General features: G+C 35.6%; 1 protein-coding gene across 5 annotated transcripts in view; it reads left to right on the top strand.

Moving 5' to 3' along the window:
* Ldah (lipid droplet associated hydrolase) overlaps window positions 1-24,618 on the top strand; it is a 90,489-nt gene that overhangs the window by 41,461 nt on the left and 24,410 nt on the right. For all 5 annotated transcript variants that reach the window (XM_070025067.1, XM_070025065.1, XM_070025066.1 and 2 more), the window contains exon 5: window positions 14,956-15,190. In XM_070025067.1, the coding sequence (XP_069881168.1) occupies window positions 14,956-15,190 (235 nt within the window). The remainder of the gene's footprint in view (window positions 1-14,955; window positions 15,191-24,618) is intronic.

The following is a 24,618-nucleotide window of genomic DNA, read 5'->3' as shown; positions in this document are numbered from 1 at the left end:
AGCTACTTAGGAGGCTGAGATCTGAGGATTGTGGTTCAAAGCCAGCTGGGCAGGAACTATCTCCAATTAACCACCAAAAAAAAAAAAAAAAAAAAAAAAGCTAGAAGTAGGGGTGTGGCTCATGTGGTAGAGTGTCAGTTTTGAGTGAGAAAGGTTAGGGACAGTGCCTGGCTCTGAGTTCAATAGGATATGCTTATATGTGGAACTTTTTAGGGTCATTTACCCTCATAAGATTGAGAGAATATATATGGTAGTTTGTTGTTATAGATGTCTTCTAGATTTATTAGAGATGAAAGTTGTTTGTTTCATGTTCTTCTTGCTTTGGAGTGATTTGTTTTCAAGGAAGGAAACATTTTTACCTCAATATAAAATCTCATATCCTGTATTTTATAGTGATGTGTAGAACACTAACTAGAAGTACTCACAGTATACTTTTCCTAAGAGAATGTATATCTTTTATTACATGACTAATTATAGTAGAACCTATAATTCAGAGAATCTTTTCATATAAGTTGCACAATGCTGCAAATAAAATGCTTTTTACCTTCAAAACACAAATGGAGCTTAAATTCTTTCAAAAGCAGTTTGCTTTGATTTAATAGCGCCAAATTTACTATCTTAGTGTAAACTTTCTCTGTATATATTTGCAAAATATCAATACTAAACAACTTACTAACCAACTATCCAAGATCAATAAGTTGATTAGATTGTTTTTTTAGAGATAGCTAAAAATTATGTAGCATTTTCAAATACCCGGGACATATTTTGATTGATTTTAGTTAGTGAACTAGTTTAATAGTTTAATGAACCAAGTAGTCTTTCTTCAAAGCTGGCAGCAATACCTTATAGGCTGTCAGGAGTGTTGTCCAGTCCTGTCAGAAGAGGTGAGAGTCCAGAGGCAGTTGTCCCTTTCCCTAAGCTTTGTAAAAGCTGAGACGTCAACTATGCAAGGAGGATGTGCGAGGACTCGCACACTAAGGCAAGTTAGTGCTAAGCCTGAGATTAGGCACCCTCGAGATATGCCTCATAAAGCTGATGTATTTGGGAGTCCCTGAGAAGAGGAACACCCCCTCCAGAGACCTGTGAGGAAGAAAATACAGTTTTGCTTTTCCTGAATTAAACAAGGCAGATCCATGCCTGTTTCATTATCTAGGCTACTTGGAAATTTATGCACTTCTCAGTTACTTGAACCTAACCTTTGCGTATGTTAACTGCTTGTATTTTCAAGTTGTAGTCTCTGTCTCTTGGGGTGTTAGTTTCTCTGACTGATTTTTTTTCCCACTGTCATACATATCTCTCCTAATTTTAAGTTGTCTGAAAGCAGAGACAGTCCTGTTCACTGTGGTATCTCCAATACACAATACAGCGTAGCATATGGCATGTTTTAAGTACCTAATATATCTGAACAAGCACATAAACAACCAATAGAAATAATGTATTCATGATTCTTTCTCCTAGTCATAACTCTTCATTTTGGCCCTAAGTTTTTTAAAGATTTAAGTTTCTAATTTAAAACAGTCTTAGTACCATTGCTAAACAATTGGTGTTTTCTGGCTTCATGACAGAGACATAGTACTATAGTTTCAAGTTCAGAGTACTTGCAACAGGAATTTTTTGGTCAACAAAACTATCTTTCACATTCAGTTTTGATTTGCCATTGGAAATATGAAAAGGGCCTAATAGGCCAAAGGCTTTAATATTTAATGTGAAAATATTGTAGCCATAGACATGAAGGTAGGTTTGCTGTTATCACCACAAACTGCATTCTGAAGCTACCTGCTTAATAAGAGATTAAAATGTGTGGAGAATATCTGCAGTGAGCCTGTGAGAATTATTTTCAGAGTGAATTTAAGAATCATTAAGGTAGTTCTGAATCAGAAAGATTCAAAAGTGAATTCTAAGGAATTTGACATGGAGGAAAAGATTACTTAACACTCAAAGTAAAATAAATGTGAGAGATATATAATGATAAAAACTTGAGAAGAATGGAGCTATAAGCTGGTTTTGAACTAAATTTCAAATACTTGTATAAGTTATATAAAGATCTCTGCAAGCACTCCTTGTAATTAGCTACCTTGATGTGTCACTGAAATATATATGAATCTGTTTTTGTTTTTTACATTCGGGTAAAGTAGAGACAAATCTTTTTCCCCGGTCTGAATATAATTCACATGAATAAAAATGGTAAATGAGGTTATACCATCTTAACCAAAGCTTACTAAAATAGCTTAATATTATCTTAGTAATTTCTGGCTGGAAAACCTTATGCTTTACTTATTAGGATATGAAGGTATTTATTTCTGAAGCTAACTTACTTGAGGTACTTGTAAATACTGACGCATGTCTAACAATAACAGTAGTCATTGTTTCAACTGTAAGGAAGTTATTTCTCCAAGCAATAATTATTACAAAAAATTACTTTGTGTATAGCCTGTTTAATGGTTAAAAAGTGGTTTAAAAAGCCACACTTCGGTGGCTTAGGTTCATATCTCTGTCAATAATTTTATTAGTATTTATGTACTTCCCTACTGTGGAACATACTCCTGTCTTTCTGACTTATGAAAGTTTAAATACAGGTATAATTCTCAAAAAACATACTCTTTAAGGTGAAAATGCAATGGCAGTTTATAAGCTCCATAGTTATAGAAATAACTTAAACAAAACCTGCATTTCCAGTCTGATTCTAAGGACAGGAAAACATGACCTTATGGGAAAGAGACAAATGAAACAATGATTATTTCTAGATCTCTACTTTATCATTCAAGGCAATTGGGTTATATTTCACATTGACTAAGATATGCCTTAATAATGTTGGCAAATTATATAAAAAGAAAAACTATGCGCTATATAAGCTTTCTTCTTGTAGAACAGGAAAGCACACTGACATTACTACACCCAGTGGGCTGACTTAATAAACAAATAAGAGGGTAGTGGTGGTGCTCTTCTTCTGACAGTATAAAAGTACTGTTTGTCATGGCTTCACTTAGTTGTAACATAGAAGATATTACTGTTGCTCTCCTAAGAAAATGGATGCATCTGTGGTAGCTATCTAAATGATGAAGTTCATGAAGGGTGTTTTAGATTTGCTCTCTTTAATGTTCAGGCACCATGAGAAAATAAATAAATCCTATTTATTTAAAATATTGCACACAAACCACACTTGAGCATCATACTCTTTACCTGTAGTCACCTCAAATTGTTTTTTAACTTATTTTCTAAAGAATGACTAATAAAAATAATAAATTCAAGGAAAATAAATACCAGAATACTGTCACTAATCCTTACAAATGTAGCCAATATATAAGTCCCAATGTGCATATTTACTTTCCTGTGCTGCTCATGCTTTATTATCAAAAGCTGACTGTGGTAGATTTCAAATGAAAATGTGAAATATGTGAAAATATTTTCCTAGAGCAGAATGATTTGGTTGGCCTGGAAGCTCTTTCTTTAATGAGACAGTAACATAAGAAAATGTTTTGTCATATATACAGATTTGGAAACCTTCTCTGCACAGCTGTGTTATAAAATTAGGTATACTTCCTTGACCTGAGTGATTTTTTTTGCCAGTTTGTTTCACTATAAAGAATTTTTTTTAATTCCTATTATTTTGACTTACCTTTTTAAATTTAGACTATAAATTTCATTGAAAGTATCATTATGGTATCTAGGGAGAATATGCTTCACCCAGCAGATAAAAATTGTTCTCCTGTGGCAAAAGAAAAAACCCTGTCCCATCAACTAAGTATTAGTTATAATAAAGAGTTTTTGGTTTTCTTATATTTTGGGGAGGCAGTGAGGCTTTCAGAGAAAATATTAGAACTTCCTTATTGTTTTGGTCCATTCCCATGATTTCAGAGTGCACTTTAATTCTCAATTAGTTATTGATATAGATCAACCAAATATAACCCATGGTTGCTCATGTATGTTTAGTTTCCCTTGCATGCAATTTTGTTTTAACATGGGTCACAGTAAGGGATCATTTATAAAAGTAATGGATTGCTTCCTGTTTCTGCCAGCTGATTTGATCAGTCTGAAGTTCCAATGTACTATGAGTTACATAACTAGTATGGAATCTTTGTGGTACTTTTAGTTTGATAGTAAGTGAATTAACCTTTTAAATTCCTTAAGTCTTTGAAGAACATTAACAAACATAAGGAAGTATATCATTTTGGAGTGAATAAACTGGAAACTAAAATGAATAATGCTTACCATACAAGACTAAAGAAATGATCAAGTTTCTTGAAAAGCAGATTGTTTTCATTAATTGATTATCCCAGTTAACTAGAAATTTACCAAGAAAGAACATTTATTTTTAACTTTCCCACTTAATACATTTGTAGTGTATTTAACATATATGTCTACATTCATAAGCAATATAGTAAGATATCATTTAGTTTCATTTTCCTGTTGAAGCATTTTGCTACAGTATTTTCTGTAATCTACAATAATATATAAATGCAGTTGGTTTTCTCTGCATATTTACCCAGACTTGCATTTTCTCTTTCATAATAATCATCTTAATGGGTTTAAGGTAATATGTCTTAGAGTTTTTAAATTTCATTTATGATTAATGATATTGTATATTTTCTTATATACTTGGTAGACTTGTGTAAGTAATGCTTATTCAAATCCGTTGCCTAAGTTTTAGCCTAGTTATTTCTTTTCTTGCTTTTAAGGATTTTTAATTTCTTACATATTTTATATTAACCTCTTATCAAATATATAATTTTCAAGTATTTTCTCACAGTTTATTGATGGTGCATTATATTCTTTTTTACATTCATTTTTGTTGATCATTTCCTTGGCTATAAAGGAGTTTTGCAGTTTAATGCAATTCTTTGAATATCTTTTTGCTTTTGTGGCTCCTGTTTTGGAGATCATAGCTAAAGAAAGTCATTGCCTACACTGATTTCAGCAAGCTTTTCTCTTGTTTTCTTCTAGTGGTTTTATAGTTTTAGGTCTTATTTTTAAGGCCTTATATTTGTTATTTGTTTATAGTATGAGGTAAGGGTATAATTTCATTATTCTGTATAGGGAGAACTAGTAGTCCCCATACCATTTATTGAAGAGGCAGTCTTTTTCCCATTGTGCATTCTTTGAACCTTTGTTGAAAATATATTGAGTGAAAATGCATGGGGGAAGGGATTCTTTATGATTCCATTGGTCTGTGAGTCTGTTTTTTATGCCATTATCATGTTGTTTTAATTGCTGTTCTTTTTCAGCATATTTTGCTTCAAGTCAGTTGGTATGATGTAGTTGGCTGTGGCTTTATATACACTTTCAGGGTTTTTCTTTATTCGAAAAATGTCTTTGGAGTTCTGATAGAGATTGCATTGAATTTATAGATTGCATTGAGGAATATGCACATTTTAAAGTATTCGATCTTTCCAATTTAAAAAATTGAGTATTTTTCCATTTCCTTGCATTCTGCTGCTTTTGGGGGGTGGGGGTGTTGGTCATGGGGTTTGAAATCAGGGCCTAAGCTTTTTCTCTCAAGGGTAGCCTAGCTCTATGTAGCTCTTGGAGCCACAGTGCTATTCTGGCTTTCTGGTGGTTAATTGGAGATAAGAATCTCAAGGACTTTTCTGCCTGGGCTGGGTTGGAACCTTGGTCCTCTGATCTCAGCCTCCTCAGGAGCTAGGCTTATAGGTGTGAGCCAGCACCCAGCCTTCACTTTATTTCATCAAGTTTATAACTTGCAGTGTACTGGTCTTCACTTTCTTGATTAAACTCATTCTTAAGTGTTTAATTTCATTTTAGACAGATATTAAAATTGGAATTGTTTTCTTGATTTCCGTCCATTGATATCTGATTTTTTTAATCCTACAACTTTATTGAATTCATTTATTAGGGTGTGGGTTTGTTTGGTTGGTTTGTTTTTTATATATTTGTTTATATTTTTATACATACAGCAATCTTCCATGCAACCCGGAACAACTTTCCTTGTTTGTTTCTAACATGATACCTTTTGATTCTCTCTCTTGTCTAATGCTGAGTAGTATACTATGCTGCGTAGTAGTGAGACTGGACATTCTTGGCTTATTTCTCATCTTAGAGAAAAAGTTCTCAACTTTTCACTATGCTGTATCCCACTAGCAGTAAGATTGTCATAAATAGAATTTAGAATAGGTTACATTTCTTCTGTGCTTAATTCATTGATTTTTTTAATCATGAAAGAATGTTGAATTTTCATTAGATTATTTTTCTACATCTATTGAGATGAATGCATTTTGTGTTTTTTTATTTATGTCTTTATATAAAAATATGGTGAGAGACAAGAAGAAATAGGAAGATTTTTTTTTTAAGGCCCAGAATGAAAATGTGAAATTTGTATTTTAGATTTAATAGAAAATGTTAGCAATTACTGTAGGTAAAAATATATTTAATGTACTAGACAAAAACAAAAATTATAGGATTAGATAAGTTATAGAAATTCAGAAAGTGAGAGCTGGGCACCAGTGGCTTACTCCTGTAATCCTAGTTACTCAGGAGGCTGAAATCTGAGGATCTCAGGTCAGGGAAGTCATGAGACTTCTATCTCCAGAAAAAAAAAAAAAAAGCCAGAAGTGGTGCTGTGGCTCAACTGATAGAGTGCTAGCTTTGAATACAAAGAGGCTCAGGGACAGTATCCAGACCCTCAGTTCAAGTCCCAGGACTGGCAAAGAGAAAGCAAGCAAGCAAGCAAAAGAGAGGAAGGAAGGGAAGGAAGGAAGGAAGGAAGGAAGGAAGGAAGGAAGGAAGGAAAGAAGGAGAGAGAAAGAGAGAAGGAAGGAAGGAAGGAGAAAGAGAAGAAAGAAAGAAAGGAAAGGAAGGAAGGAAGGAAGGAAGGAAGGAAAGAAGAAAGAAAAAGGAAGGAAAGAAAGAAAAAAAGGGAGGGAGGGAAGGAGAATGTAAAAGGTTATAACTTTCAAATTCTCTCTCTCTCTCTCTCACACACACACACACACGAAGTGAGGCAGGAGAATTGTGAGTTTAAGAACATTCTGGGCTACATCATGAGTTCAAGGCCAACCTGTGCTAAATAGCAAGACTGTCTCAAAAAGAAAAGAAGAAAAAGAATGAGTAGAGAAAAAAAAATAAAACTTTCATATATGCTTTATTTTGACTAATTCAGATGATGACACTGAATTAGTTTTTCTTTTAAGATTAAACTGAATTGTTTTTCTTTTAAGATTAAGAGCAAGAACTGCAAATATTTAGTATTTTACTTTAGGTTTGGGCCAATTCAGTAAGAAAAAGAAATAAAAGACACAAGATTTTCAAAGAAAGAACAATAGTGTCATTATATGTGGGATGGGAGCATATACTTAGAAAATCCTAAGGAATCTATAGATAATTTACTAGACCTAATAAGAGACTTTAGTAAGTTACTGGGCACAAAATCAATATGCAAATACATATTTCTATTTTATATATCAGCAACACCCACTTAGAAAATAAATTCTTAAGTATTCTTTGCAGGGACTGGGAATGTGGCTCAGTGGTAGAGTGCTTGCCTTGCATGCCTGAGGCCCTGGGTTCGATTCCTCAGCACTACATAAACAGAAAAAGATGGAAGTGGCGCTGTGGCTCAACTGGTAGTGCGCTAGCCTTGAGCTGAAGAGATGAGGGACAGGGCCCACGGAGTTCAAGCCCCACGGCTGACAAAAAAAAAAAAATATATATATATATATATATATATATATATATATGTATATTCTTTGCAATAACATTAGAAGTGATGAGTATCTGACAAAGATGGGGCAGAGTGACCAGGTTAAATGCACAAAATGTCTTATAGAGAAATTAATAAATATTTACAATAAAGGAAAAACAGTTCTGTTTTCATAGACTATTAGATTCAATATTATAAAGATATAACTAAATGTTGTACAGTACCAGTCAAAATCTCAACAAGATGTGTTTGGAACTTAGGTAGCTAATTCTAAAATATTTACATAGATGCAGAGAGCCAAAAATACCTAAACATTCTTGAAGATAAAGAAGATGGGATTTAACTTACCTTATATTATGAAGCTTTAATTAAATAAGACATTGTACTCGGTGTAGAGTTAGAAAAGTCGACCAGTAGGACAGATTAGAAAGCCCCAACATATGTCCATTCACACATATACAGGATTTACAACAGAAGTGTCACTTCAGAAAAACAGGGAGAGGGCCGCTGATGCAGTTCATCATGCTGGAATGATTGGATTTCCATATGGGAAAAGAATTAAATTACATCCATATTTCATCTCATATAATGAAATTGGCTTCAGGTAGATTATGGACCTAAGTGTGAAAGCCAAAAACACTGCTCTCTTCCAGAGATTTCTAAAGAATATCATTGGCTGCCCGTGACCCTGAGGTGACTGCAAACTGTGGCCTACAAGGCTTCCCCATTAGCCCAAGCTGAAAGGTTAGCTTTTTATCATTTTTGATAAACTTTTTCCTGCCTTTCATGTGTTCTCAACACTGTAGTGATTACTGCTGAATCAGAAATAGTATATTCCTTTGTGAGGCTAGAATTGGGGAAAGAAGATGACAAAACATCATAAAAAATTCTAATCTCATGTCCTCTTCTGTCTGTGTTTGATGCTTTGATCTGAAAATGGCATCCAGAAAGGATGATTCCTTATTGATGTTTTTGTCCAACCAAACTTCACATAGGCCCCATAACTTTGTGTGACTCTTTGTGTATAAGCTTTGTATAAGCCCGTGGCAGTACAAGCAACTGGCTGTGAGTAAGGAATCTAGAGCCTGTTATTTACAACATTCAGGAACCCTTACTATCTGTATTACAACTACCAATTGATGTTGCCTAAAGCCTTTATTAAGACAGTCAGGTTCATCCAATGACTCTGCCTGTGCTTTATACTTGAGAAAATGTTAGAAAAAAGAGGATCTCATTTTTACATTATAGCTAAAACTGCATTTATTCAAAAAACACATTAGAAGCATCTGCGATCTATTGTTGAAAATTTGCCACTTTAAGACTGAGAACACTTGCTCCCTCTTCGCAAAGAATACTTTTTACAAATCATCAAAGTCATACAGGTGTTTTAAGAACATGTATGCTCTTAGTTACATGACAGAAGGAGACCCAATGGAGGTCAAATTATAGTATCAAAAAAGAAACAACTAAAATATTTGTTATTTATAAGAGAAAAGGAAAAATACAGGAAATGGCTGAGCACTCAGCCTGGAGATATGACTAAGGAAAAACAAGAAGACTAGAAAGAAAAAAGTCCTCTACAGGTTTCATTCAACATGAGGTTCTCTACTAAGGAGACTTGAAGGCAGAATTGCAGGGAATGTCTGATAAACTGTGACATCTGGGAAATGTCAGTATGCAGATTACAAGGAGAAAGGCTGTTCATCACAGAAGATAAAGGAAGAACACTACCTGTATGCACAGCATCTACCAGAAGCCAAACAAATGTTAAAGCAGTCATAGTTGATATCTGATATCAAAGAACAGACTCACAGCTGATATTAACAATCTGAAGCTTAAGCCTACATTGTAGATAAGAGATAGCATTCTCTAACCTACTTTTACAAAAACGATTTTTTGAATGGAAAAAGGTAATGTCTGTGATTTCATGTTAGAAAGCAGTTTCTTTTAAGACAACAGGCAATATCTATAAATGACTGAGCCCAATTTAAAAATGAGCAAGGAATTTAAATGGACCTTTATTTCTTCAAAGAAGATAAACAGTGGCCCCAAGTATACAAAAAGGTGCTTGGCATCATTAATCATTACAGATATGCAAATGGAAACCAAATGCTATATCACCTAAACACATGTTTGAATGACTATTAAAAAAGTAAAAAATGAATTTTGATGAAGGTATGAAAAAATTGAACCTTTGTACATCTTGTGCACTGTTGGTAGACAGGGTTTACTGATAGAAGAGATAGATAACAAATACTTTGGAAAAGTATTTGGAACTGTCTGATAAAACTGAACACCTGCATGCCATATGACTCAGAATTGCTGCTTCAGGATGATGTAGCCAATAAAAATATATACACATACACATGTACCAAAACGTTAATAGAAATTCTGGTTTCCAGTAACCACAAAAAGGACCTTGGAAAAGTTGACATCCCATCTTAACAAAAAATAACAAGTTAAACAGACACAACACCCAACAACTCTTCCTGGATTCTTAGGAAAGAAGACTCAAGGCAAACCAGTGTTTCCAAATATTGGAGAGACGGGAATACAAAAGATCACAGCTACCAGACCATAGATACACAAGTGGAAAATTGTGGCAGGAAACCAAGTTAGAACAAATACACTATAATGAGCAAAGTTCTGGAGGCTCACTGTGGAAAACTCTGGGAGTTAAAAGTTCCAGAGGATTCAGTATTATAGGAACTACACAGTTTTTTTAAGATTTACCTCCAGGAGCTCAATTGGTTTTTCATGATAAATATCGGGGGGGAGGGGGAGGCGGAATATCCTTTGTACTTCTTTTTTTGGAATGGAGCAAGAAAAAGGAACTGATTGAACTATGTACCTTCTAGACAAGGCCTGCTCTCAAGACAAACTAGCTTTTAACCTGCTGGTATATAATCGGAGACCACTGACTTGAGGAAACAGAAATATTCAACTCCAGTCAACTTTAACCTTCCACATTGGAGAAAGAAAATACCCAATCCATCCAACTGTAGCCATCCTATCCCAACAAAGAAGGGAGAAAAATGCTGAGGAATACATGTGAGTTCACAATCTAGAGACACCAGTTTCATAAAAACTGACATCACAGGACGGTAGAATGTCCTTTACACACACTTTGCCACTTATTACTGATGGCATATTTACAGCAGTTACTTTTACCTGATACATCGTGTCCACCTACCAAGAAAAAAATCACAAAACATACCTAAAAGCAGAAACCATAATTGATATTTACAGTAGTATCAATAATATACATTGCAGGGGAAGGAGCCAGAAGAACATTCTCCCCTGCTCCTGGATAGGAAGGATCAATATCATGAAAATATCAATATTTTGCAAGGCTATCTACAAATTCAATGTGATACCTATCAATATTCCAACCTCTTTCCTCAAGAAAATAGAAGAGGCAATCCAAAAATTCATATGGAACAATAAAAGACTCCGAATAGCAAAAACTAATATGGAACAATAAAAGACCCCGAATAGCAAAAATGATCCTTAACAGAAAGAACAGTACTGGAGGAATATCAATACCAAATTTCAAACTCTACTAAAAAGTCATAGTAGTCAAAACAGCTTGGTACTGGCATAAGAACAGACCTCAGGACCAACAGAATAGAATTGAAAGCCCAGAAATGAACCTACAGACATATAGCCATCTAATCTTTGATAAGGGAGCTAAGAAAAATAGAATGGAAGAAAGACAGCCTCTTCAGTAAATGGTGCTGGCAAAATTGATTAATCACTTGTAGAAAACTAAAGCTAGATCCTTATATATCACCCTACACCAAAATCAACTCCAAATGGATCAAAGACCTGAGTCAAAGCAAACACTCTGAAAACATTACAGGATGGAATGAAGTCTCTTTGGCACAGGCTGAAATTTTCTTAATAGAGACCCAGAAACACAACAAATCAAAGAAAGGTTGGACAGATGGGATTGCATGAAATTGCAGAGCTTCTGTATGGCAAAGGACATAGCTAGCAAGATCAATAGAAAGCCCACGGATTGGGAGAAGATCTTCACTAGCCATACAACGGATAAGGGTCTCATATCTAAAATATACCTGGAACTCAAAATATTAAATTCCCCAACAACAAATCCTCAAAGAAACAACTGCCCAATAAATAAGTGGGCTAAAGACTTAAAGAGAAACTTCTCTGAAGAAGAAAGAAGGATGGCCAATAGACACATGAAGAAATGCTCAACCTCCCTAAGCCATAAAAGAAATGCAAATCAAAACAACATTGAGATACCACCTCACCCTAGTTAGAATGGCAAAAATCAAGAACTCTAATAACAACAGATGCTGGAGGGGATGTGGACAGAAGGGAACCTTACTTCATTGTTTGTGGGAGTGTAAACTTGTTCAACCACTTTGGAAAGTAGTATGGAGGTTCCTCAAAAGACTCTACATATAGCTCTTCTGTGACCCAGCAATCCCACTTTTGGGCATTTACCCAAATGTGTACAAACAAGACCACACTAAAGCTACCAGCACAACTATGTTTATTGCAGCATTATTTACCATAGCTAAGATGTGGAACCAACCCAGATGCCCCTCAGTAGATGAATGGATCAAGAAAATGTTGTATGTATACACAATGGAATTCTATGCCTCCATCAGAAAGAATGACATTGCCCCATTTGTTAGGAAATGGAAAGACTTGGAAAAAATTATATTAAGTGAAGTAAGCCAAGCCCAAAGAAACATAGGTCCCATGGTTTCCCTTATTTGCAATATCTAGTATATATATGAGTCAAGCAGAAAAGGTCAGATAAGTTGATGTTAGGCAAAATGAACTCCAAGATAAGGACTCAAATGTTTTTTTCTCTCTTGTGATTGTTTCTAACATATTGATAAGATGATTTTTTGTTGCTTTGTATGTCCCTCCCCCATGGTATAAGCCCTGTTTTCACTGTATTTGATGTTGGTATAATTTGTGGAGGGGAAGGGAAAAAACAAATTGTTTAAATAGGGATACAGGTGAACCCATTGCAACAATGAGATGTACAAGACATTAGGTCGGAAAAACGAGCTTTATAACTTTGGCCAGGGGTGGGAGGATGGGGGGGAGGGGACAGGGACAGGGGTGGGGGGGGAGATGGGAAGGGATGGGAAGGTGAAACAAAGGAAGAGGCAACAATGCTTGATAAGAAATGTACTCATTACCTTGCCCATGTAATTGTAACCTCTCTGTATGGCATTTTCACAATTAAAAAAAAAAAAAAAGAACATTCCTCTCTGTCTTTCTCATGCAAATTGATGTGCTCATTGACTATATATACATATAAACACAAATAAGAATGACATCATTTTTTTAACTACAAGAAATCAAAACTGAACATTCTGATGAAATAAGACAGAGGAGAAAAACAAGTTCCTTAAAGAGAAAGAACAAAGGAACAGTTCTCAGAAACCATGCAAACTGATTAGAGTGAAACATTTAATGTGGCGAAAAGAAAGAAAAAACTAGAATTCTGTGCCCTGTGAAATTATCCTTCAAAAGTGAAGGAAAAACAAAGACTTTCTAAAACAAATAAATATTGAAGTAATTTGTTGTCAGTATCTGCCCTCCAAGAAATGACTAAAGTTCTTTAGAGGGAAAATAATATAGGTCAGAAATTCAGGTCTGCATAAAATTTGGAAACGAAGTATCTATCAGTAAAACAACTTCTGGTAAATCCTATGCTATAAGCTGTAGCAAAGATAAACAGGTATGCAACATAGATAAATCTTACAAAGTTTAGTGAAAGAAGTAAAACCACAAAAGCATGTGGTGTGATTGTATTTTCATGAGATTCATCAACAAGAATTAGCTGGTCACTGGTGACTCACACCTGTAATCCTAACTATTCTGGAGGCTAAGATCTGAGCATCACAGTTCAAAGCCCACAAGGCCAGAAAAGTCTATGAGAATCTTTTTTTTGGGGGGGGTGAGGGGGTCAGTCGTGGGGGTCTATGAGAATCTTATCCCCAGTTAACCACCAAAAATCCAGAAGTGGAGCTGTCCTAGAGTGCTACCATAGTAGAGTGCTAGCCTTGAGCCTAGAAGTTCAGGAATAGTGCCTAAGCCCTGAGTTTAAGCCTCAGCGCGCGCGCACGCACACACACACACACACACACACACACACACACACACACACACACACACACACACACACACACACACACACACACACACACACACACACACACACACACACACACACACACACACACGGAAGAAAATAAGTTTTGGTGTGAAACAATATAAGGAAGTCGGTATATCATTGAGATGACAAATATTGATAGGAAGGAATGGTTACTTCACCTATGAGCAGAGAAAGGAATTGTAATGAACAGATATACAAGCAGAACTTCTGACTATTTCACTCCTCTCATCTAACCTCATTTTATAGTTAGTTGTTACATCATACTTATACTTTATGTACTTTACTTTATGTGTGCTATACTTAACAGTTTGAAATGTGTCTTTTAGAAAAGATAAAAATATTATATTCAGTCTCATTTCCTGTTCTGCAATCTTTTCGTGTTATTCATCTATTCCACTTAGATTATTAATAGCAGTTATGTTTAACTATTTTGACTTTTCTCATCCCCATAGAACTTGTTTGTATATATTAACTTCAAAATGATAATATGGTAAGTAATGTTAGACTTCAAATGGTTTTGCTGATGCTTTTTCTTCTGTCAGTTTGTTAAAATATATATTGTACTGTCTTAACAGATTGTGTTGAACAAATATTTTTCTCTTTAAACATTTTCCTATGTAGGTAGAAATCCTCCATTTCCTTATATCTAGGTAGCACTTTATTAAGATCAAACCATTGTTGCAAGATGTTAAAAGATGACTCTTGCTGGTAGAATTAAGGAGTAAAACAGCTTTTCAGAAGTGAACTAAGTACCACTGGCAAAAGCAATGCTGGGTTGGTGATGGAGTGTTTCATATGGCTCTGTTTGCTCCTGGTATCATCAGTAGTTGAACTGGTATAACTAGTAAAGTAGTACATTAATTGTGTTTTTAGCAATCCTTCAAGGAATCATGAGGTTTTTTTGTCATAATCTCAGAGTTTTCTGGGAATCTGGTTCTTCTTCCTAAAAATTAGCTCTAATATAGCAAATATCATCCTCATGCTTTATGGCATGAGAGGGTAGTTAATGGTGGTTCTCCTTATTCTGTAGTCATAGTTTAAAACCCAGTTGTCAGTAGAATATAGGAAAACAATAAAGCAGTGGCATATCCCCTAAGAAAACATCTCATCAAAGTGTGTTTCTTTATTGTAGGTCTTTCACACCTTTCTGCTGTTCCCAACAATTGAACGATTATCTGAGTCACCCAATGGCAGGATTGCCACTCCAATATTGTGCTGGCTTCGCTATATATTCTACGTTCCTGGCTACTTTGTACTTAAACTGTGTCCTGAGATAATCAAGTCCTTGGTGATCAAAATGAGCCTTCATCTCATGAACATGAAGCGTGAATGCTTGCCACAAGAAATATTACAGCCGTTCTGCTTCGGTAAGCAAAAGATGATAAAAAATCTTTGAATAATTAGGCAGAAACGTTTCAGTTTAACGTATTATTTTATGTGTGCAATGCATCTTGATCAGTTTCATCCCTTTCATCATTCTCCCACCCTGCATCTATCTCAACCTCACCCATCAAGTTATATAAGGAAATAGTAGCAGAATAAGCTCAGACAGTTGATAAAATCCCAGCAAGCCATTGCTGAATTTTTTTCCTCCAAAAGTTTAAGACTAGAAATAAAGAAAATTCAAAATTGAATGATAGCTAGCTTTCTTTTAATCTTACACTTCTTATTTTCCACTCCACTGCAAACATGGAGAGAAGCATTCAGTGGATAGTGTACAGCAGGTCTGAAACCCATACAGAAATCCTGGGTGTGCCCTATTAGTTTACCATTTTGCAAAAACAGCCTGAGAAAATCAGGCCCATTATTTCTCCTTTAAGTAATTTTTGGAGAAGTCTGTATTTTTAAAAATGAATAAATAATCACCATTGTAATATATTTTAATATTGGGTGCTTTGCTGAATATATTTTCTGAATGTGCAAGGAAGTATTTTTGGAACTTTATTGTTTTTTAATTTTTTATTGTGAAAATACCATACAGAGGGGTTACAGTTACATGGGCAAGGTAATGAGTACATTTCTTATCAAGCATTGTTGCCTCTTCCTTTGTTTCTCCTTCCTATCCCTTCCCATCCCACTCCCCCCCACCCCCAGGCCAAAGTTGTAAAGTTCGTTTTTTTCCACATAAGGACTTATACATCTCACTGTTGCAATGGGTCCACCTGTATCCCTATTTAAATGGTTTGTTTTTGCCTTTCCCCTCCACAAATTATACCAGCATCAAATACAATGAAAGCAGGGGTTATACTGTGGGGGAGGGACATACAAAGCAACAAAGAAATCATCTTATAAATATATTAGAAACAATCGCAGGAAAGAAAAAACATTTGAATACTTATCTTGGGGTTCATTTCCCCTAACATCAACTTATCTGACCTTTTCTGCTAAGGGACTTAGGTTTCTTTGGGCCTGGCTTACTTCACTTAATATAATTTTTTCCATGTCTTTCCTTTTCCTAACAAATGGGACAATGTCATTCTTTCTGATGGAGGCACAAAATTCCATTGTGTATATATACCACATTTTCTTGATCCATTCATCTACTGAGGGGCATCTGGGTTGGTTCCACATCTTAGCTATGGTAAATAATGCTGCAATAAACATAGTTGTGCTGGTAGCTTTAGTATGGTCTTGTTTGTGATCATTTGGGTAAATGCCCAAAAGTGGGATTGCTGGGTCATAGGAGAGCTCTATGTGGAGTCTTTTGAGGAACCTCCATACTACTTTCCAAAGTGGATGAACAAGTTTACACTCCTACCAACAATGAAGTAAGGTTCCCTTCTGTCCATATCCCCTCCAGCATCTGTTGTTATTAGAGTTCTTGATTATAGCCATTCTAACTAGGGTGAGGTGGTATCTCAATGTTGTTTTGATTTGCATTTCTTTTATGGCTAGGGAGTTTGAGCATTTCTTCATGTCTATTGGCCATCCTTCCTTCCTCTTCAGAGAAGTCTCTCTTTAAGTCTTTAGCCCACTTATTTATTGGGCAGTTGTTTCTTTGAGGATTTGTTGTTGGGAGGATTTAACTTTTTGAGTTCCAGGTATATTTTAGATATGAGACCCTTACCCGTTATATGGCTAGTGAAGATCTTCTCCCAATCCGTGGGCTTTCTATTGATCTTGCTAGCTATGTCCTTTGCCATACAGAAGCTCTGCAATTTCATGCAATCCCATTTGTCCAACCTTTCTTTGATTTGTTGTGTTTCTGGGTCTCTATTAAGAAAATTTCAGCCTGTGCCAAGGAGACCTAGGGTTTCTCTTATTCCATCCTGTAATGTTTTCAGAGTGTTTACTTTGACTCCGGGGTCTTTGATCCATTTGGAGTTGATTTTGGTGTAGGGTTATACATAAGGATCTAGCTTTAGTTTTCTACAAGTGATTAACCAATTTTGCCAGCACCATTTACTGAAGAGGCTGTCTTTCTTCCATTCTATTTTTTTTAGCTCCCTTATCAAAGATTAGATGGCTATATGTCTGTAGGTTCATTTCTGGGCTTTCAATTCTATTCCGTTGGTCCTGAGGTCTGTTCTTGTGCTAGTAACCAAGCTGTTTTGATTACAATGGCTTTTTAGTAGAGTTTGAAATTTGGTATTCCTCCAGTACTGTTCTTTCTGTTAAGGATCGTTTTTGCTATTCAGGGTCTTTTATTGTTCCATATGAATTTTTGGATTGCCTCTTCTATTTCCTTGAAGAATGAGGTTGGAATATTGATAGGTATTGCATTGAATTTGTAGATAGCCTTGGGAAGTATTGCCATTTTCATGATGTTGATCTTTCCAATCCAGGAGCATGGGAGTTTTTGCACTAAGTTCTATTTTGATTTCCTTTTTCAAGTTTTTAAAGTTTTCATCATAGAGGTCCTTTACTGCTTTTGTTAAGTCCTAGGTATTTTATTTTATTTATTACGAATGGAGTTGCCTTCCTGATTTCAGCCACGCTTTTCTCAGTGTTGCTTACAGAAAGCCATTGATTTTTGAAGGTTAATTTTATACCCTGCTCCTTTGCCAAAGTTTTGAATCATCTTGAGTATTTTGGGAGTGGAGACTGGAATTCTTTAAATACAAAATTATGTCATCTGCAAAGAGGGAGAGTTTTACTTCATCTTTCCCTATTTGGATCCCTTTTATGTTTTTATCTTGGCTTATTGTTGTAGCTAGGCATTCTAATACTAGATTGAAGAGAAGTGGAGAGAGGGGACATCCTTGTCTCGTTCCTGAGTTAAGAAGAAATGGTTTTTCACCATTAAGTATAATGCTGGCTGTAGGTTTGTCATATAAAGCCTTTATTATATTGAGGAATGTTCCCTGGATTCCTAGTTTTTCCAGAACCTTCATCATAAAGGGGTGTTGGATCTTGTCAAATGCCTTTTCTACATCTATTGAGATAACCATGTGGTTCTTATCCTTGCTCTTGTTGATGTGATGAATTATATTAATTGATTTGCATACATTAAACCAGCCTTGCATCCCTGAAATGAATCCTGTTTGATCATAGTGTATGATTTTTTTGGATGAATTGTTGAAGTCGATTGGCCAAAATTTTGTTGAGAAGTTTTGCATCAGTGTTCATCAAAGAAATAGATCTATAGTTCTTTTTCTTTGATGAGTCCCTGCCTGGTTTGGGGATGAGGGTTATGATGGCTTCATAGAATGAGTTCGGTAGTGAACTTTCTCTCTCAGTTTCATTGAAGAGTTGGAGGAGTATTGGTGTGAGCTCTGCTTTGAAGGCCTTGTAGAATTCCACTGTAAATCCATCTGATCCTGGGCTTTTCTTAGATGGGAGGTCTCTTATTGCTGTTTCTATTTCAGTGCTTGATACAGGCCTGTTAAGATAGTTTAACTCATCTTGGTTTAGTTTCGGCATGTTGATATTTGCTAGGAAAAGATCCATTTCTGTCAAGTTCTCAAACTTATTAGCATAAAGGTTTGAGAAGTAGTCCCTTATAATGTTCTGAATCTTGGTTGTTTCTATGGTGATGTTTCCAGTCTCATCTCTGAGTTTATTTATTTGGGTGTGTTCTCTTCTTTTTCTGATAAGATTTGCTAAGGGTCTGTCAATTTTGTTAATTTTTTTTTTTTTTTTTTTTTTTTTTTGTCGGTCGTGGGGCTTGAATTCTGGGCCTGGGCGCTGTCCCTCAGCTCTTCAGCTCAAGGCGAGTGCTCTACCACTTGAGCTACAGCGCCACTTCCAATTTTGTTAATATTTTTGAAAAACCCACTCTGTTTTGTTGTTTCTATGGTTTTTTGGGATTCTAATTAATTTAATTCTGATTTAATTTTAATTATTTCTTTCTGTCTACTGGATTGGGGTTTATCTTGCTGCTCTTTTTCAAGGAGGTTCAGCTGTCTCATTAAATTGTTGGTTTTATATCTCTCCAATTTGTTGATGTAGGAACTCTAAGCTATAAACTTGCCTCTGAGTACTGCCTTTGCTGTGTCCCAGAGGAGGTGGTAATTTGTGTGTTCATTTTTGTTGAATATCATGAACATTTGAATTTCATTTCTAATCTCTTCCATGACCCACTGGTGATTCAACAGTGTGTTGTTCAGTCTCCATATGTTATAGGACTTTCTTTGGTGGCTTTTGGTGTTAGGTTCTAATTTTATTCCATTGTGGTCTGAGAGAATGCAAGGTATAACTTCAATGTTTCTGAATTTGGACAAGTTTGCTTTGTGACCTAAAAAGTGGTCTATTTTGGAAAATTGGAACTTTATTTTTTTTATCCCCAAAAGTTACTTCAAGAATGTAATCTATATTTTTAGATAACATCCTATATCCATAAATGATTTTCATAATAAAATAATCCTAATTTCTTAATCTATAAAAGTGAGGATAATAATGCCCCATACTTCAAAATATTATTCCAGAATTAAATGCAGTAATATATGCTCTATCTATCTAGTATTTTATTTGTAACAGGCCTCCAATACCCCAACAGTCATTGTAAGCATAGTTAACCGCACTGTTTCAAGCTTTTACTTATGATCTCCAGAGGAACTAAGATTTAGGATTGCTATAGTTCCCATTTTACAGATGGAGAAACTAAGGTGTTGTTAGCTCATTCACACAATTAGTGAATAGTGTTCTAATTCAAGCAAACTGTCACCTTTCACTATTGCTGCTCCTGTTGTCTTTTTATCCTAGTTACTGGTAAAGCCAGGACTCCCGAAGTTTAGCATCATTATCCATCTTAAGAATGCCACAAGATCATATGTATAGTGAATCTAAAATTAAGTCACTTCTGTGCCTCTCCAGTTGTAGAGGTAAATATGATAGACATTTTTTCCAAATGTGGTTATTGTAAATACAAGACTCAATATTACATTTTCTATTCACAATTTGGTTTTCCTCTCCATTCTCTCCTCAACTCCTGTTTTTGAATATAGCCTTAGCATTGTGGTAGAAAAGGATGAAATAGAAAGAAAGTGAAGCAAGGCTCAGACAGACATAGAAATTGTCTCAGGAGGTAGAGAGCAGAATTACTATGCATAATGCTTTAAGCCCAGGCAGAAAACTTCTCAAGACCCTTTCTCAAAAATAACCATTTTTAAAAGGCCTGGAATCTTGGGTCAAGGATAGAGTACAACCCAGCCAAGTGTAAGCACTGAGATCAGATTCCAAAAGGACCAAGAAAGGGAGGGAGAGAGATGGAGGAAGGAAGGGGGGAGGGGGAGGAGAGAGATTGTGTATTGGTAAAGATACAAACATGAGATTTAGGCTAAATAGAAGAATCAGGACAGGGAGCAAGGGGCAAAAGGTAGATATGATTAAACAGTAGTAGTTCAGATGTAGTCTAATTGATTTCTCAGTTCTGTAAGGGTTTCTGGAGACATCGTTACCATTGTCATCACTTGAGGGAAACAAGATTATTACTACTGCTGGCTTGGAGAAGGGTGTGTCTGTCCTGTGGCCCTCTGCTGTTCCTTGGGGAGACTTTTGTTCCTTTGTCATAAAGATGTTAGTCCCAGAAGACAAGATGGCTACAGGAGAGAAAGACTCGATCAGAGACAAATGAGGAAGGAAAGCAGCAATTTGAGGTTTTTATCCTGCTTTTAGTTAACTGATAGGCCTAAGTGAGGAGTTCATTATTTTTAACAAAAGCAATTTCTACGTACCTGTGATAATTGTATGTGAAACTTTCCACTTATATTTCAGTAAGGCCATTTTAATTTTCCTCACAGCTTCCCTCTTTGACATTTTCCTTGTATCTTTCCAGAGGATTTTTAAAAGTACTCTCTATTAAAGGCTTTTATTTTTCCTAGAAATTATGCTTTAGGGAATAGGGTATAAATACAAATTTCCCATTTCTCCTGCTACGTAGTAAAGACTATCAATATTCTAGGTTAAACAAGCATAAGAAGATTTTGTAAGGTGGAGGGGGAAAAAGATAGGCTATGTTAGGACCTTGAGACCTAAGGCTCAAAAAAGTCATAAGATCTCATTTTTCCTTTTTTATTGCATATATCCTAGACATGAAGCCAGCAACCCAGAAATGCCAGAGACAAAGAAATCATCATCTGTCTTCAGCCAAAGGTTCAGGAAAGGGGAGGGGGAAAAAAACAAATCTCTACCCTTATAGTTCTTAGTTGTAACAGACTCTTGCAACAAAAGACAGATTAATAAAATAAAGGTATAAATTTACGAACATGAACATCTTATATACACATAGATTCACAGAGAAATGAGTACATTTCAAAGAGATGGCCTTGAATTCAGGCTGAAATACGAAACAAACCAAAGGATGTAGGAATTCAGGAATGGGCAGGTGCCCAGAAAAAGAAATTAAGCAAAGGAAAGGTTTGTTGTATAGGTATAAGTTGTTCCCTGTCTATTAACAGAGCCTCTACTGATCCAGAATCATCTTCCTGGCACAAACAGGAGACTTGGTATCAAATGGAAATTTCTTATAGATGAGTCTTTCCCTTTAAAAAAAAAAAGCAAGTGGCGCTATAGTAGCTCAAGTGGTAGAGTGCTTGCCTTGAGCTGAAGAGCTGAGGGACAGCGCCCAGGCCCAGAGTACAGGCCCCACAACCGGCAAAAAAAAAAGGTTTAAATGAGATCACAGGTCTAATAATACCAAAGCATCCTTGTTTTCATCCCTGTTCAAAGAATGCTTACATTACAAAAACCTACTTGAATTCCATAGTAGCTTTAACCATAATAGCACCAAAGTGGAAATAACCCAGATATCTTTCAGTGGATTAATGGTTAAACTATGGTAGAATCATACCACAGAACACTATTCAGAAACAGAAAGGAATATATTAGTAATCCACACAAAACATGGATGGGTTTCTAGAGAATTATGCTCTGTGAGGAAAAAAATAAAAAGCAACATAGATATAGCATGTCATGTACACAGAATTCATGAAATGATAAAACTATAAATAGGGAACAAAGTAGTGGTTGTTAAGGCTTCAAAATGAAAAAAGGCAAAGACAGAAGTGAGTGCATTTATAAAAGAGCAATAAGAGAGATCTTTAGGCTGTACATAGTGGTACATGCCTATAATCCCAGCAGTCAGGAATCTGAGGCAGGAAAGTCAAGAATTTAAAGCCAGCCTGGGCTACATAGTGAGACTTAGTCTCAGACTGAGAGAGAGACAACTGAATTACTTTGTAACCTCATTGTATTAATGTATTATTATTCCACAGTGTATATTTTCTACAGTTTTATAAGATGTTACATTTGGAGAAACTGAGTAAAGGTTGCACAGCCATGTCTCTGAATTTCTTGTACTTTACAAGTGCATCTACAATTGTCTTAAAAGTTGAATAAAAATGAAAAGCATTTTCCAGCTAAGGACTTTTATTTTCTTCAATGGGATAGAAGACCACTATATTCTAACTGCCTGAATTAGATGTTCTTTTTCTCCTAGGCATGACTATTGGCTGATCATTAAGCAAGCATCTCAACCATCCTAGTCCCTAGTTTGTCCCACCGGAATCCTCAGTCACACCCTGCCTTCTCTTGCAACAATCATTACAGCTACCAACCATATCCCAGGCATTCCTAAGTGACTCCTAGTACCTTGCTTACTTCAAGTGGATGAAGGTCTGGCTGAGAGAGAACATTGCTTGTAATGAAAGACCTTCACCCTTGTAGTGATTAGTGGGCTCTACCAGAGCTTTTGCTGCTGTGAATGGTGAAGGCAGCCAGGATTTACAAGCCACATTAGCTGGTGGCATAGTTTTCAGGTGACATGAGGAGAAGAGTTGTCAGGAAAAAAGAAGACCAAGTCAGAGTTTATTCCCAGTGGTCCTGTTGGGTGCAGCAGGACATTCCTCCCACAGACCGGTTCCTCTATGGCCTGACATCCAGACGGTGACCTTTAGCTTGCCAGCTTGACTCCTAGGAGGCCTTGCAGTGTTTGCACATTATGTAATGTCTGTGCTTCAGTACAGATCTTGCGGAAACAAATGGAGGAAATTTGCAAGTCCAAATAGTGGATAATAAGTCCTGCCTGATCTAGATAGAAACTTTTTCTGTATTCTTTATGCACTCATTTTTTTGTTGTTGTTGTTGGTATAAAGTCTGAAAACTTCAAGAACCAAACTATTCAAATATGTCTAGTGCTGCTGTTCTTTGGCAAAGATGCCCCATCCTTTCTTGTAGGCTGAAGCTAGATAATCTTCTCCAATATGAGTAAGTAAAACATCATTTTCTAGCCAGCATTAAGAGAAGAGTAGCTCTAAGTTAGTTGCCAGAGAATTCATGAGGATAAATTCTGTAACTAGATTGTTTTAAAAGTTATTTTAAAGAACATGGATTTTCTCCTCTGTAATCTCAATCCTGGAATGTTTGCTACTACATATTTTCATTAAAATAGATGTTATTCCATTTCATGAGAAATAGACTTTCCAAGACAGCTAAATTGGATTTTCTGATCAAAGTAAAAGAAAATATATTTTAGCTCAGCAGTATCACAGGTCAAATAATTAACTTTTTAAAATATTCGAAGGTCTTTTCATTCAGCTAAATTGGTGTTTTAGTTCCTTTCAGTTACCTAACTAGAAAAACATAGCACAGAGATATAGGGTTATGTTACCTCATTGAATACCTTCTTTTAAATGAAACTTTAATCATTCTTAAACTTAATGTGGAAATAACATTTTTAAACATTTACAATAATATAAAATGACTGAACTGTTTAGCAAGCTAACAACACAAGCTTCACTAAAAGAATCACAAATCCTTGAGTTCTTGGAATATTTTAATCCAGTTCCAGAATAATTTTTTTAACAAGAACTCAGAATCCCATGTTAACTATTCACTCATTTAAATGAGAAGCTTGTGAAATCTGTTTATGAAACCCAACTGCAATGTTTAATGATATATAGAAACAGCCTAAAATCCAGGAATGAGGAAAAAATTGTATTGTATTAGATTTAAAACCAAAGGTGACTAGATATGGAGCTGAGATAGCATCACTTGTCTAAAACTAAGACATGCTAATATCTTACTATTTTTCTAAATGAAATTTTGATTGTTTTTATTCTTTATTAAGATTTATATTAGCATCTTAGTTGTATAAGTGAAGGTTTCACTGTAGCATTTCCATACCTACAATGTAACTCAGTCGAACTTCCCTCTTCTAGCTCTCCCTTATCTGCCCTCCTCCCTTCTTAACACAATTTGAACAGGTTTTATTGTTCTATTTTCATTTTTCTATATATTCTGTTTCTATTTTCCATGTATACAAAGTATTTCGATCACTTTCCTTTAACTTCTTTTGTGGCCCACTCTACTCCCTCTTGTATCTGCCCCCCAATGTAGCCTGTTTTCATTTTCTTTT

The sequence above is a fragment of the Dipodomys merriami genome, unplaced genomic scaffold (genome assembly GCF_024711535.1).
Source record: "Dipodomys merriami isolate MVZ:Mamm:240054 unplaced genomic scaffold, mDipMer1.0.p SCAF_17, whole genome shotgun sequence".
Taxonomy (NCBI): Eukaryota; Metazoa; Chordata; class Mammalia; order Rodentia; family Heteromyidae; genus Dipodomys; species Dipodomys merriami.
The sequence above is the reverse complement of the archived record's forward strand: the minus strand, read 5'-3'. Positions and strand labels throughout refer to the sequence as shown.